This window comes from Dromaius novaehollandiae, chromosome 35, assembly GCF_036370855.1.
Source record: "Dromaius novaehollandiae isolate bDroNov1 chromosome 35, bDroNov1.hap1, whole genome shotgun sequence".
NCBI classification, from domain to species: Eukaryota; Metazoa; Chordata; class Aves; order Casuariiformes; family Dromaiidae; genus Dromaius; species Dromaius novaehollandiae.
In genome coordinates, this window is record NC_088134.1 from 77,870 (window position 1) to 89,559 (window position 11,690).

General features: G+C 72.9%; 3 protein-coding genes across 5 annotated transcripts; 1 reads left to right on the plus strand and 2 right to left on the minus strand.

Annotated features, from left to right (window-relative positions):
- Window positions 1-365: 365 nt before the first annotated feature.
- Window positions 366-4,574, minus strand: SNX15 (sorting nexin 15). 3 transcript variants are annotated; one of them, XR_010386380.1, is made up of 9 exons: window positions 4,229-4,574; window positions 3,807-3,842; window positions 3,414-3,534; window positions 3,219-3,334; window positions 2,605-2,812; window positions 1,837-1,917; window positions 1,592-1,747; window positions 495-815; window positions 366-433 (listed from the first exon to the last, which is right to left on the minus strand). XR_010386380.1 is itself a non-coding variant. In XM_064503143.1 (8 exons), exons 1-8 carry the CDS (start codon window positions 4,520-4,522, stop codon window positions 712-714), a joined length of 1,116 nt encoding a protein of 371 aa, XP_064359213.1. In that variant the 5' UTR covers window positions 4,523-4,574; the 3' UTR covers window positions 366-711. The 3 variants fall into 3 exon arrangements, 2 of the variants coding, with proteins under 2 accessions (XP_064359213.1, XP_064359214.1); XM_064503143.1 differs by having other exon boundaries at window positions 366-815; XM_064503144.1 differs by lacking the exon at window positions 1,592-1,747 and having other exon boundaries at window positions 366-815.
- A 696-nt stretch (window positions 4,575-5,270) lies between these two features.
- ARL2 (ADP ribosylation factor like GTPase 2) lies at window positions 5,271-8,083 on the minus strand. The gene is made up of 5 exons (XM_064503178.1): window positions 7,929-8,083; window positions 6,773-6,883; window positions 6,511-6,673; window positions 5,867-5,947; window positions 5,271-5,524 (listed from the first exon to the last, which is right to left on the minus strand). Exons 1-5 carry the CDS (start codon window positions 8,048-8,050, stop codon window positions 5,390-5,392), a joined length of 612 nt encoding a protein of 203 aa, XP_064359248.1. The 5' UTR covers window positions 8,051-8,083; the 3' UTR covers window positions 5,271-5,389.
- A 244-nt stretch (window positions 8,084-8,327) lies between these two features.
- GPHA2 (glycoprotein hormone subunit alpha 2) lies at window positions 8,328-11,687 on the plus strand. The gene is made up of 3 exons (XM_064503277.1): window positions 8,328-8,436; window positions 9,535-9,701; window positions 11,159-11,687. Exons 1-3 carry the CDS (start codon window positions 8,355-8,357, stop codon window positions 11,258-11,260), a joined length of 351 nt encoding a protein of 116 aa, XP_064359347.1. The 5' UTR covers window positions 8,328-8,354; the 3' UTR covers window positions 11,261-11,687.
- Window positions 11,688-11,690: the final 3 nt, after the last annotated feature.

Here is an 11,690-nt window from a genome sequence, read left to right on the forward strand (position 1 = left end):
GCGGGGTCCCGCAGGAGGAGGAGGACGACGAGGCCGAAGGCCGCTGCCCCCCGCCGCCCCCCCCGGCCTTCAGGGACCCCCCGGCCGGGGGCGGCTCCAGGGGGGCCCCGAGATGACCCCCCCCCGGGAGGGGGTCAAAACTGTCCCCAAACTGTCCCCAAACTGTCCCCAAAGTGCTCTAACTGCCCCCAAACCCCCCCGGGGGGGTAAAGCCCCCCCCCAATGGCCCCCATTAAAGCACTGAACCTACCGGCTGCAGCTGAGCCCCCCCGGACGCCTGGGCCCCCTGGGTGGGGGGGGGCAGGACGCCTGGGCCCCCCCGTGCACCGCGTTTCCCCCCCCCCCCCGAACAACATGGGGCCGGATCGGGTGCGAATGGGCTTTAATGCTGCCGGACGCCTGGGCCCCTTGGCGGGGGGGGGCGCCCGGACGCCTGGGTCCCTTTGAGGGTGTCCCCGGACGCCTGGGCCCCTTGGGGGGGGGCACCCGGATGCCTGGGCCCCTGGGTGGCACCTGGATGCCTTGGTCCCTCCGGGGGGGTCCCCGGATGCCTGGGTCCCTTCGGGGGGGGTCCCGGACGCCTGGGTCCCTTCGGGGGCGGTCCCGGACGCCGGGGCCCCTGGGTGGCACCTGGATGCCTTGGTCCCTCTCGGGGGGGGGTGGGTCCCCGGACGCCTGGGCCCCCAGGGTGGTTCCCGGACGCCTGGGCCCCTAGGGGCCCCCGCCGGGGGGGGCCGCCGCCAGCTCCTCGGCCCGCCGCAGGTACTGGGCCGCGCGCCGGCTCACGGCCGCCCGCCGCGCCGGGTTGGGGTCGTCTGCGGGGGGGGGGGGGTCACCCGGACGCCTGGGCCCCACCAGCGGGGTCACCCGGACGCCTGGGCCCCCCCGGGGAGAGAGAGAGAGGGCGCCCGGACGCCTGGGCCCCTGGGGGTGGGGTGGGGGTGTGGGAGGGGGAGCCCTCCCTCCCGGATGCCTGGGTCCCCGGGGGGGCCATGGGGGGGGGGGATCCGTCCCGGACGCCTGGGCCCCTGGGGTGGGGGTGGGGTGGGGGATCCCTCCCGGACGCCGGGGTCCCCAGGAGCAGTGGGGGATGGGGCGCTTGGTCCCGGACGCCTGGGCCCCTGGGGGGGGGGGGGAATCAGGGTGCCCTCCCGGACTCCTGGGCCCCAGAGGACTGTGGGGGGGGCGGTGCAGGAATCCATCCCGGACGCCTGGGCCCCTGGGGTGGGTGTGGGGCTCCCCCCGGACGCCTGGGCCCCTGGGGTGGGGGTGGGGTGGGGGATCCCTCCCAGACGCCGGGGTCCCCAGGAGCAGTGGGGGATGGGGCGCTTGGTCCCGGACGCCTGGGCCCCTGGGGGGGGGGGGGAATCAGGGTGCCCTCCCGGACTCCTGGGCCCCAGGGGACTGTCGGGGGGGGCGGTGCAGGAATCCATCCCGGACGCCTGGGCTCCTGGGGTGGGTGTGGGGCTCCCCGCGGACGCCTGGGCCCCGTGGAGGGGGGGCTGGGGGGGTGTGGGGGTCCGCCCGGACGCCTGGGCCCCCGGGGGGGTGTGGGGGCCGCGGGGGGGGCGCCCGGACGCCTGGGCCCTACCTGGCAGCCCTTGGAGCAGCGCGCGCACGGCGCGCCGGTAGCAGCCCAGGGCGCCCGGGGGGTCTCCGGCCGCCTCCAGCTCCAGCGCCCGCCGCACCTCCGCCGTGGCCGCCGCCACGTAGCCCCCGCCGGGGCCCCCCCCCGCCGCCGGCCCCCCTGCAGCGGCACCGCGGTGCTGGTGGGTGCCGGCCCCCCCCCAAAGCCGGCCCCCCCCCAAACCGCCCCCCCCCCCCCCCGGCACCCACCTGCCAGCACGGGGTCGAAGAGCGCCAGCTCCTCCGGGGACAGGGCCGCTGCGGGGGGGGCTGCCGCCGCGGGGGGGGGGCCTGGGGGTGGGAGGGGCCCTGAGGGGGGGTGGGGGGGGCCCCCGGTGCCCCCCCCACCGTAATGCTGCTAAGAAAGCGGGCCGCCCCATTTTTGCATGCGCTCTATTAGGGGATTTACGGCGGCACGGCGCCTCGGCGCTACCGTAATTGCAGGTGCCATAATACACATAATAAAGCGCAATGAAAAAACTCAACTACTTGTTACCATCATGTTACTAAGAAAGCGCAAACAAAAACACTTGTCTGTTACCACCATGTTGCTAATAAAGCGCAGAAAGATTGTAAACTACTTTCTACCGTAACATGAGTAATAAAGCGCAGAAAAAAGTGTGTTCTACTGCTACCAAAATGCTGCTAATAAAGCTCATTAAAAACCTCCTTCGTGATTACCACAATGAATCTAATACAGCGCACAAGTAATTGGCTCCATATGCACTGCTTACCGTAATGTTCTTATTAATGTGCATTACAATGTGCATCACTTGCTATTTACTACCGTAATGCTGCTAATAAACTGGTCCCTTCCCACTACCATAATACTGCTAAAAAATAGCTGCTAAAAATTATGCAGGCACCTCCCCATGTTACCATAATGTTGTTAATAAAGAGCCTTACAAAATGATCTGTCTCCCCATATTCCCCACCCAGGAGGGGACCCAGGCATCCTGGAGCCGTCCCAGCCCTTACCGGCCTCCGTCTGCTCTCTCGCCGCAGTGTTTTCTTCCTCCTCCTCCTCCTCCTCCTCCTCCTCCTCGGCCGCCTCCTCGGCAGGGCTGGGGGGACCTGGCTCGCCCGGGCCGGGGGGCTGCTCGCGGGGCTCGCAGGGGACGGGGATGAGGGGGGGCGGCAGCGGGGGCAGCTCACAGGGGTCCAGGGGCCTCCGCACCTCCCCTCCCTGCGAGGGGGCAGCAGGGTGAGGGCCTGGGTGTCTGGGGGGGCCCCTGCCCCCCCACAGCCCCTGGGGCCCAGGCATCTGGGGCCCCCCACGACCCTTCCAGGGGGTCCATACAACCAGGCTCTCCAGGGGACGCAGGTGTCCGGGCTCCCCCCCCACAAGGGACCCAGGCGTCCAGGTTCCCCCCCACCCCAAAATGGACCCAGATGTCCAAGTTACCCCTGCAAAAAGGGCCCAGGTGTCTGGGCTCCCCCCCTCCCCCAGGGGCCCAGGCGTCCAGGCTCCCCCCCGGCCCAGGTGTCCGGGCTCCCCTCCCCCAAAGGGGCTGAGGCATTCAGGCCCCCCCCCCGAAGGGACCCAGGCATCCAGGCCCCCCCCCCGAAGGGACCCAGGCGTCCGGGCTCACCCGCAGGAAGTCGCGCAGCTGGGGGCTGTTGCAGAGCGCGGGGATTCGGGCGGCGAAGCACAGCAGGGCCTCGGCCGCCCGCCGCCGCTCCTCGATCACCTCCGCCTCGAAGCGGCCTGCGGGCGCCCAGTTTGGCCCAGTCCGGCCCAGTCCGGCCCAGTCCGGCCCAGTTTGGCCCAGTGCAGCCCCGCTCACCGAACACGTGGCCCCGCGGGAAGGGGGGGAACTCCTCGAGGCGCCGGAAGAGGTGCCGGTGCAGCAGCGCCAGGTCGCCATGCAGCCGCTTCAGCTCGCTGTACCGCTTCCACACCACCACCTGCGGGGCCCAGGCGTCCGGGAGGGCTCCCAACCACCCCAGGGGGCCCAGGCGTCCAGGAGGGCTCCAAGCCCCCCCAGTGTGGAGGGCCCAGGCATCCGGGAGGGCCCCCACCCCCCCCAGGGGGCCCAGGCATCCAGGAGGGCTCCCCCCCCCCCATGGAGGGGCCCAGGCGTCTTGCAGGGCCCCCACCCCCCCCAAGGGGCCCAGGCGTCCGGGGCTCCCTTCCCCCCCCGCCAGGGGACCCAGGCGTCCGGGACCCCCCCCTTCACCTCCTTGACGTCATCCGGGGTCGTCTTGGAAACGAACTGGGGGGGGGAGAAAGGAGGCGTCAGCCCCCTCCAGGCTGCCGCGGCCCCGCCCCCTGCCAAGGCCCCGCCCCTTTGTGGGATCCCGCCCTCGTCCTGGCCACGCCCCCTTGACCACGCCCCGGGCTGTGACCCAGCGCCGCGACCACGCCCCCTCGGCACTATCCCCGCCCCCGCGCAGCGCCCAGCAGCCACGTCCCCCGCCCCGCGGCCACGCCCCCTCCGCTGTGACGTAGCGCCACGACCACGCCCCTATCCCCGCCGCACGTCCCGCTCACCCCGCGCAGGGCCTCGGGGCGTGGCCCCGCCCCTCCGCGTAACCCCGCCCCTCCGCGTAGACCCGCCCCTCCCGTCGCCCCGCCCCCTCCCGTGGCCCCGCCCCTCACCGTGGCCGTCACTTTGTACTCGGTGTAGCCGCCCGGGTGGGCGCGCGGCTCCGTGACGGTGAAGTCGCGCCGGTACTCGTCCTGCGGCCGCCGCGCCATGGCCGCCCCCGCGGCCCCCCAAATCGGGGCCGCGGCCCCTTTAAATCCGCGCCCCCTCCCCTTAATTCGGGGCCGCGGCTCCTTTAAATCCGCGCCCCCCCCCTTAAATGGAGCCGCGGCCCCTTTAAATCCGCGCCCCCCCCCCCCACCGGGCCGGGAGCGCTGCGAGGGCGCCGCCGCCGCGGCACCGCGCATGCGCCCGGCGCGGGGAGGAGACTGCGCAGGCGCCGCTCGCGCCCCCTCCCGCGCGCAGGCGCCGCCTGCCCCGCGCGCACTGCGCAGGCGCGGCCGCCGCCGGGGAGCGTCGGCAAAGTGCGCGGCGCCGGGAGGGGCGCACAATGGGGGGGGGCGGCCCCTAAACCCCCAGAATTGCCCCCAAAGCCCCCGAATTGCCCCCAGACCCCCGGAGTTGCTCCCAGTCCCCGGAATTGCCCCCAGGAAGTGCCCCGGGGGCTCTCACACGCCCCCTGCACCCCCATTTCGGGGTCCCGGCGGCCATTCTGGGGGGCCCCAGGATCATTTGGGGGCCCCACGGGCCATTTTGGGGTCCCAGGGACCGTTTCAGGACCCCCCTTGGGGGGGGTCGGGTCCTAGGGGCTGTTTTGGGGCCCTAGGGGCTGTTTCAGGCCCCCCCTTGGGGATTTTGGGGGGCCCCAGGACCATTTGGGGGGCCTGGGGGGCCATTTCAGGACCCTCTTGGAGACTTTGGGGGTCCCAGGGACCATGTGGGGGTCCCAGGGGCCATTTTGGGACCTGCCTTGGGGGGGGGTCATGCCCTAGGGGCCATTTCAAGACCCTTTTGGGTATTTGGGGGGTCTCAGGACCATTTTGGGGGTCCCAGGGGCCATTCCAGCACCCCTGGGTGGGTATTTCGCGGGGGGGGGGTCCCAGTGCCCTCCCCCAAGTGCCAAAGTTGGGGGGGGGGCACAAGAAGGGCCATATCCATGGGGGGGGGGGAGCTGCAGCCCCCATGTTTATTCACCCCAAACGGGCTCCGGGGAGGGGGGAGGTGTCCGGGGTGGGCCCAGGTGTCCGGGGGGGGGCCCAGGCGTCCGGGGGGGGTCAGTCGGCGGTGAAGACGCGCCCGGCGATGTCGTCCAGCAGCCAGTCGATGCCGGCCAGCAGGTTCTGGCCCGTGAAGGCGCTGCAGGCCTGGATGCACCAGTGGTGGCTCTGGATGCCGTCGAGGTCCAGCGCCTGCGGGCGACCGGGGGGGCCCAGGCGTCCGGGGGGGGCCCAGGCGTCCAGGAGGGACCCAGACCACCCCGTGACCCCACCCCCCACCCCAGGGACCCAGGTGTCCGAGAGGGGCCCGGGCCACCCCGCAACCCCCCACCCCAGGGACCTTAGGTGTCTGGGAGGGGCCCAGGCGTCCGGGAGGGGCCCAGGCGTCCGGGAAGGACCCAGGCATCCGGGAAGGGGCTCAGGCATCTGGGAGGGGCCCCGGCATCTGGGAGGGACCCAGGCGTCCGGGAGGGACCCAGGCGTCCGGGAGGGGGCCCTGGTGTCCAGGGAAGGGGCCCCGGCGTCCGGGCGCACCTCGCGGATGGCGGTGGCCGACAGGGCCCCCGGCAGGTCCTGCTTGTTGGCGAAGATGAGGAGGGTGGCGCCGGCCAGGCGCTGCGGGATGAAGCCAGGGTGAGCCCCCCTGTCCCCCCCATCCCTGCATCCCCCCCATGTCCCCTCCGTCTCTGTGTCCCCCCGTGTCCTCCCCCATGTCCCTGTGTCCCCCCATCCCTGCATCCCCCCGTGTCCCCCCGTCCCTGCGTCCCCCCTGTCCCTGTGTCTCCCCATGTCCCATGTCCCTGTGTCCCCCCTGTCCCCTCATGTCCCAACATCCCCCCATGTCCCTGTCACACGTCCTATCCCCACAATGTCCCCAGGGTGTCCCCATGTCCCCCCATGTCCCCAGGGCATCCCTGTTTCCCCCTGTGTCCCCCTTGTGCCCCCCCCATGTCCCCATGCCCCCTCCTGTCCCCAGGGCATCCCCATGTCCCCCTGTGTCCTCACATCCCCCCGTATCCCCATGTCTCCCCATGTCCCCAGGGCGTCCCCATGTCCCCTGTGTTCCCCCATGTCCCCTTGCATCCTCACATCCCCCCGTGTCCCCATGTCCCCCCACATCCCCGTGTCCCCAGGGCGTCCCCTGTGTCCCCCCGTCACCCCCGTGTCCCCGGTGTCACCTCCTCGCGGAGGAGCCCCCGCAGCTCGTGGGCGCAGAGCCGCAGCCGGGGCCGGTCGCCGCTGTCCACCACCCAGACCAGCCCGTCGGTGCTCTCGAAGTAGTTGCGCCAGTAGGAACGCAGCGAGCTCTGGCCGCCCACGTCCCACACGTTCAGCTTGAACCTGCGGGGCCGCAGCGTCCGTCCCTCCGTCCGTCCCCTCCCTGTCGTCCCCCCCCGTCGCGACCGCCATGGCCGCCCGGCCCCCCCCGGCCCCGCTCACCCGCGATGCTCCAGCGTCTTGATGTTGAAGCCCAGCGTGGGCGAGATGGTGGCCACGTCCTCCCCGTTGAACTTCTTCAGGATGGTCGTCTTGCCCGCGTTGTCCAGGCCCCTGCCGCCGCCGTGGGAGGGGGGGAGATGGGGGGGTGAAGCCCCCCGCCACTGCGCATGCTTGGTGCGACCCGCCTCCCCCCCAGGCACTTGATCTGATCCGTTTCCCCCCTCCAGGCACTTGGTACAATCCATCTCCCCCTTTCAGATACTTGGTATGACCCATCTCCCCCTCCAGGCACCTGGTCTGACCCATGTCACCCCATTTCCTCCCCCCAGGCACTTGGTGTGACCCATGTTCCCCCTCCAAGCACTTGGTATGACCCATCTCCCCCCCAGGCACCTCGTCTGATCCATCTCCCCCCCAGACACTTGGTACAACCCATGTTCCCCCCTCCAGGCACTTGGTCTCACCCATGTCCCCCCCTCCAGGCACTTGCTATGACCCACTCCCCCCCCCCGACAGTTGGTACCACCCATGTTCCCCCCCCCCAGATACTTCATATGACCCACCTCCCCCTCCAGGCACTTGGTACAACCCATGTTCCCCCCAGACACTTGGTCTGACCCATGTTCCCCCCCCAGACACTTGGTATGGCCCATTCCCCCCTCTAGACACTTGGTCTGACCCACTGCCCCCCCCCAACACACTCGGTATCCCCCATCTCCCCCCCCCCCGACCCTTGGTACAACCCAGCCCTCCCCGCGCACTTGGTACGACCCACCCCAGTGCGTAAAACCCCCCCGACACACTTGGTACCACCCAGCCCATCTGCTCCCCCCCCCCCAGACAGCTGACATGACCCATGTCCCCCCCCCAGACACCTGGTACCATCCACCCCCCCCCGAGACACTTGAAACCACCCGCCTCCCCCCCGCCCACTTGGTACGACCCATCCCCTCCCCCACACCCGCCACAACCCCCCCCCGGCTTGGTACCACTAGGCCCCGCCCCCAGACAGGCCCCGCCCCCCGGCACTTGGTCCCTCCCACCCCCCCCCCGTCCGGCGCCGCTTGGTCCCTCCCAACGGTCGCCGCCGGCAGGCCCCGCCCCCCCCGCGCCAGGCCCCGCCCCCTCCCCCCGCCCCCCCCCCGAGGGCCGTTACAGCATGAGCAGCCGCAGCTCGCGCTCCTTGCGCCGCATCTTCTTGAGGATGGTGAGGAGCCCCATGGCCGCCGCGCGCCGCCCCCGCCCATTGGCCGCCCCGCCGCCCCGCCCGCCTCCCATTGGCCGCCCCGCCCGCGCCGCCCGCCCCGCGCCGCGCGCCTCCCCATTGGCCGCGCCGCCGCGCCGCGCGCCTCCCCATTGGCCGCGCCGCCGCGGAGAGACCCGCCTCCCCGCACCATCGAGGCGGCGCGGCTAGAAGGGCGCTTCGCTTCCGCCCGCTCCCTCTGGCGGCGGGAGGGCGGCGCCGCGGCGCCGGATTTAAAGGGCCAGGCGGGTTTTTTTTTATTGGGGGGGGGGGGGGGCGCCGGGTCCCGCCCCTCTTCGCCGCGGGGGGCCCAGGCGTCCGGCTCCGCCCACCGCCGCCATGGCCGCCCTCGGGCTCCTGCTGGCGCTGCTGCTGCCCCCGGCCCTGCCCGCGGCCTCCGCGCCCGGCTGCCGCCTGCGCTGTAAGGAGCGGGGGGGCCCAGGCGGCCGGGAGCCCCCTCCCCCCCCCCCCACCCAAAGGGCCCAGGCGTCCGGGTGCCCCCCCCCCTCCCCAGCCATCCCGGGTGTCATTGCCCCCCCCCAAGGGGCCCCAGTGTCCCCCTGCCCCTCCCCCCGAGGGGCCCCGGCGTCCTGTCCCCCCCCCCCCCCGCCCTGCCATCCGGGGGGGCCCCAGTATCCCATCCCGTCACCCCCCCCCCAGCCACGGGGCCCCGGTGTCCCCCTGCCCCCCCCCCCAGGGGGCCCAGGTGTCCGGGTGTCCCCCCCACCCCCCCCCCGGCCAAGGAGTCCATGCATCCCTCCCCCCCCCCAAGGGGCCCAGGTGTCCGAGTGCCCCCCCCAGCCATCCCAGGGTCCCTGGCGTCCGGGTGTCATTGCCCCCCCCCAAGGGGCCCAGGTGTCCCCCCCCCAAGGGTCCCCGGTGTCCAGCTGTCCCTTCCCCCCCCCCAAAGGGGCCCAGGTGTCCGGGTGCCCCTCCCCCCCCAAGGGGCCCAAGCCTCCCGTTCTCCCCCCCGTCGCCCCCCCCGCCAAGGGGCCCTGCTGTCCCCCTCCCCCCCCGGTGCCCCCCCCGTGTCCCCCCCCCCGCCCCGAGGGCTTCCCCCCCCACAGGGGCCCAGGTGTCCCAGAACCCCCCTCCCCCCCCCAACCAAGGGACCCCGGCGTTTGGGTTCCCCCCCCCCGGTGCCCCCCCCGGTGCCCCCCTCACCCCCCCCGGTGTCCCCCCCCACCCCGGGACGCCCCCCACCCCCCCCAAGGTCCCAGCTGTCCCAGTACCCCCCCCCAGGGGCCCAGGTGTCCCAGTACCCCCCCCAAAACCAAGGGACCCCGGCGTTCGGGTCCCCCCCCCCCCCCGCGGTCCCCCCCCCCCGGTGCCCCCCCGGGACGCCCCCCGCCCCCCCCAGGGGCCCAGCTGTCCCAGTACCCCCCCCCCAGGTCCCAGGTGTCCCAGTACCCCCTCCCCCCCCAACCAAGGGACCCCGGCGTTCGGGTCCCCCCCCCCCTTCGCGGTCCCCCCCCCCCGGTGCCCCCCCCCGCCGCCCCCCCGGTGACGCTGGCGGCAGGGGCGGGGCTGGGCGGGGCCGGCGGGTGCCGGGGGGCGGCGCGGGGCTGCGCCGGGGGCTGCGAGTCGGGCGCCTTCCCCGCGCGGGCGGCCGTGCGGGCGGCCAGCGGCCTCCGTCACAACGTCACCGCCGTCGCCCGCTGCTGCACCCTCGCCCGCCCGCGCAAGGTGACGGCCCCCGGGGGGGGGGGACGGACGCGGGGGACGGCGGTGGCGGGGGGGGCCTCGTGCAAAAGGGGCCTCGTGCGACATGGAGGGTCCTCGTGCAAGGGAGCCTCGTGCAAGGGGGTCCTCGTGCAACATGGGGGTCCTCGTGCAAAAGGGTCCTCGTGCAAGAGGCCTCGTGCAACGGGGCCTTGTGCAATGGGGTCCTCGTGCAAAAGGGTCCTCGTGCAAGAGGCCTCGTGCAAAAGGGGCCTCGTGCGACGGGGGGGCCTGGTGCAATGGGTCCTCGTGTGACTGGGGGGGGGGCTGTGTCCGACGGGGGGGTCCTCGTGCAAGGGAGCCTCGTGCGACATGGCGGGGCCTCGTGCAAAAGGGGCCTCGTGCAAGAGGCCTCGTGCGACGGGGGGGCCTGGTGCAATGGGTCCTCGTGTGACTGGGGGGGCCCTCGTGCGAGGGGGTCCTCGTGCAACAGGGGGGTCGTCGTGTGACATGGAGGGTCCTCGTGCAAAAGGGTCCTCGTGTGAGCGGGGGGCCCTTGTGCGATGGGGACCTCGTGCAAGAGAGCCTCGTGCAAGGGGGTCCTCGTGCAAGGGGGTCCTCGTGCAAGGGAGCCTCATGCAAGGGAGCCTCGTGCAAGGGGGTCCTCGTGCAACATGGGGGTCTTCGTGCAAAAGGGGCCTCGTGCAAAAGGGTCCTCGTGCAAGAGGCCTCGTGCGATGGGGCCTCGTGCGACCGGGGGGGGGCCTCGTGTGATGGGGACCTCGTGCAAGGGGGTCCTCGTGCAAAAGGGTCCTCGTGCAAGAGGCCTTGTGCAACGGGGCCTCATGCGACAAGGGAGAAGGGCTGGTGCAATGGGTCCTCGTGCAACGGGGGGGGCCTCGTGTGACAGGGCCTCGTGCGACATAGGGGTCCTTGTGCGAGGGAGGGGTCCTCGTGTGACATGGCGGGTCCTCGTGCAAAAGGATCCTCGTGCAACATAGGGATCCTCGTGCGAGAGGGGGTCCTTGTGCGACAGGGCCTCGTGCAATGGGGTTCTCGTGCAAAAAGGTCCTCGTGCAAGGGGCCTCGTGCAACGGGGGGGGCCTCGTGTGACATGGTGGGTCCTCGTGCGACAGGGTCTTGTGTCACAGGGCCTCGTGCGACAGGGAGGGGCTGTGGGTGACCGGGGGGGGTCCTCGTGCAAGAGGGTCCTCGTGCAACGGGGCTGCATGCGACGGGGGGGGCTGGTGCAATGGGTCCTCGTGCGACGGGGGGGCTCATTCGATGGGGGCCTCGTGCGACACGGGGGGTCCTCGTGCAAAAGGATCCTCGTGCAAAAGAATCCTCGTGCAAAGGGCTGGAGGGGGAGGGGCAGCGTGTGCAAGAGACTCGGTGGGGGGAGGGGGACGAGCGTGCAAGGCCGTGGCCCCCCCCCGTGCGTCGCACGCGCTTGTGCCAGCCCCTCGTGCCCCCCCCCCCAGGTGCGCGTGCGGCTCGAGTGCCCGGGCGGCCGCCACGAGGACGTCGCCGTCGTCACCGCTGCCGCCTGCCGCTGCGACATGTGTCGCCTCGGCCGCTACTGAGCCGGACGCCTGGGCCCCTCCCGGATCCCTCCCGGACGCCTGGGCCCCCCCAGACGCCTGGGCCCCGCCCGGACCCCTCCCGGACGCCTGGGCCCTTCCCGGACGCCTGGGCCCCGCCCGGATGCCTGGGCCCCTCCTGCACCCCTCCCGGACGCCTGGGCCCTTCCCGGACGCCTGGGTCCCTCCCGGATGCCTGGGCCCCTCCCGGATGCCTGGGCCCCTCCCGGATCCCTCCCGGACGCCTGGGCCCTTCCCGGACGCCTGGATCCCTCCCGGACGCCTGGATCCCTCCCGGATGCCTGGGCCCTTCCTGGACGCCTGGGCCCCTCCCGGATCCCTCCCGGACGCCTGGGCCCCACCCAGACACCTGGGCACCTCCCGGACGCCTGGGCCCCTCCCGAGCTGCCATTAAACGCCGCTGCACCAAGTC

Coding starts and splice junctions, on each gene's coding strand:
- GPHA2 (XM_064503277.1), top strand. CDS start 8,355: ATGGCCGCCCTCGGGCTCCTGCTGGCGCTGCTGCTGCCCCCGGCCCTG. Junction 8,437..9,534: donor GCCCGGCTGCCGCCTGCGCT/GTAAGGAGCGGG, acceptor CGCTGGCGGCAG/GGGCGGGGCTGGGCGGGGCC. Junction 9,702..11,158: donor CCCTCGCCCGCCCGCGCAAG/GTGACGGCCCCC, acceptor CCCCCCCCCCAG/GTGCGCGTGCGGCTCGAGTG.
- SNX15 (XM_064503143.1), bottom strand. CDS start 4,522: ATGCGCGGTGCCGCGGCGGCGGCGCCCTCGCAGCGCTCCCGGCCCGGT. Junction 2,813..3,218: donor AGCTGCGCGACTTCCTGCGG/GTGAGCCCGGAC, acceptor GCCCCCTCGCAG/GGAGGGGAGGTGCGGAGGCC. Junction 1,918..2,604: donor GAGAGAGCAGACGGAGGCCG/GTAAGGGCTGGG, acceptor TCCCACCCCCAG/GCCCCCCCCCCGCGGCGGCA.
- ARL2 (XM_064503178.1), bottom strand. CDS start 8,050: ATGGGAGGCGGGCGGGGCGGCGGGGCGGCCAATGGGCGGGGGCGGCGC. Junction 6,884..7,928: donor GAGCTGCGGCTGCTCATGCT/GTAACGGCCCTC, acceptor CGGCGGCGGCAG/GGGCCTGGACAACGCGGGCA. Junction 5,525..5,866: donor CGGCCACCGCCATCCGCGAG/GTGCGCCCGGAC, acceptor GGTCGCCCGCAG/GCGCTGGACCTCGACGGCAT.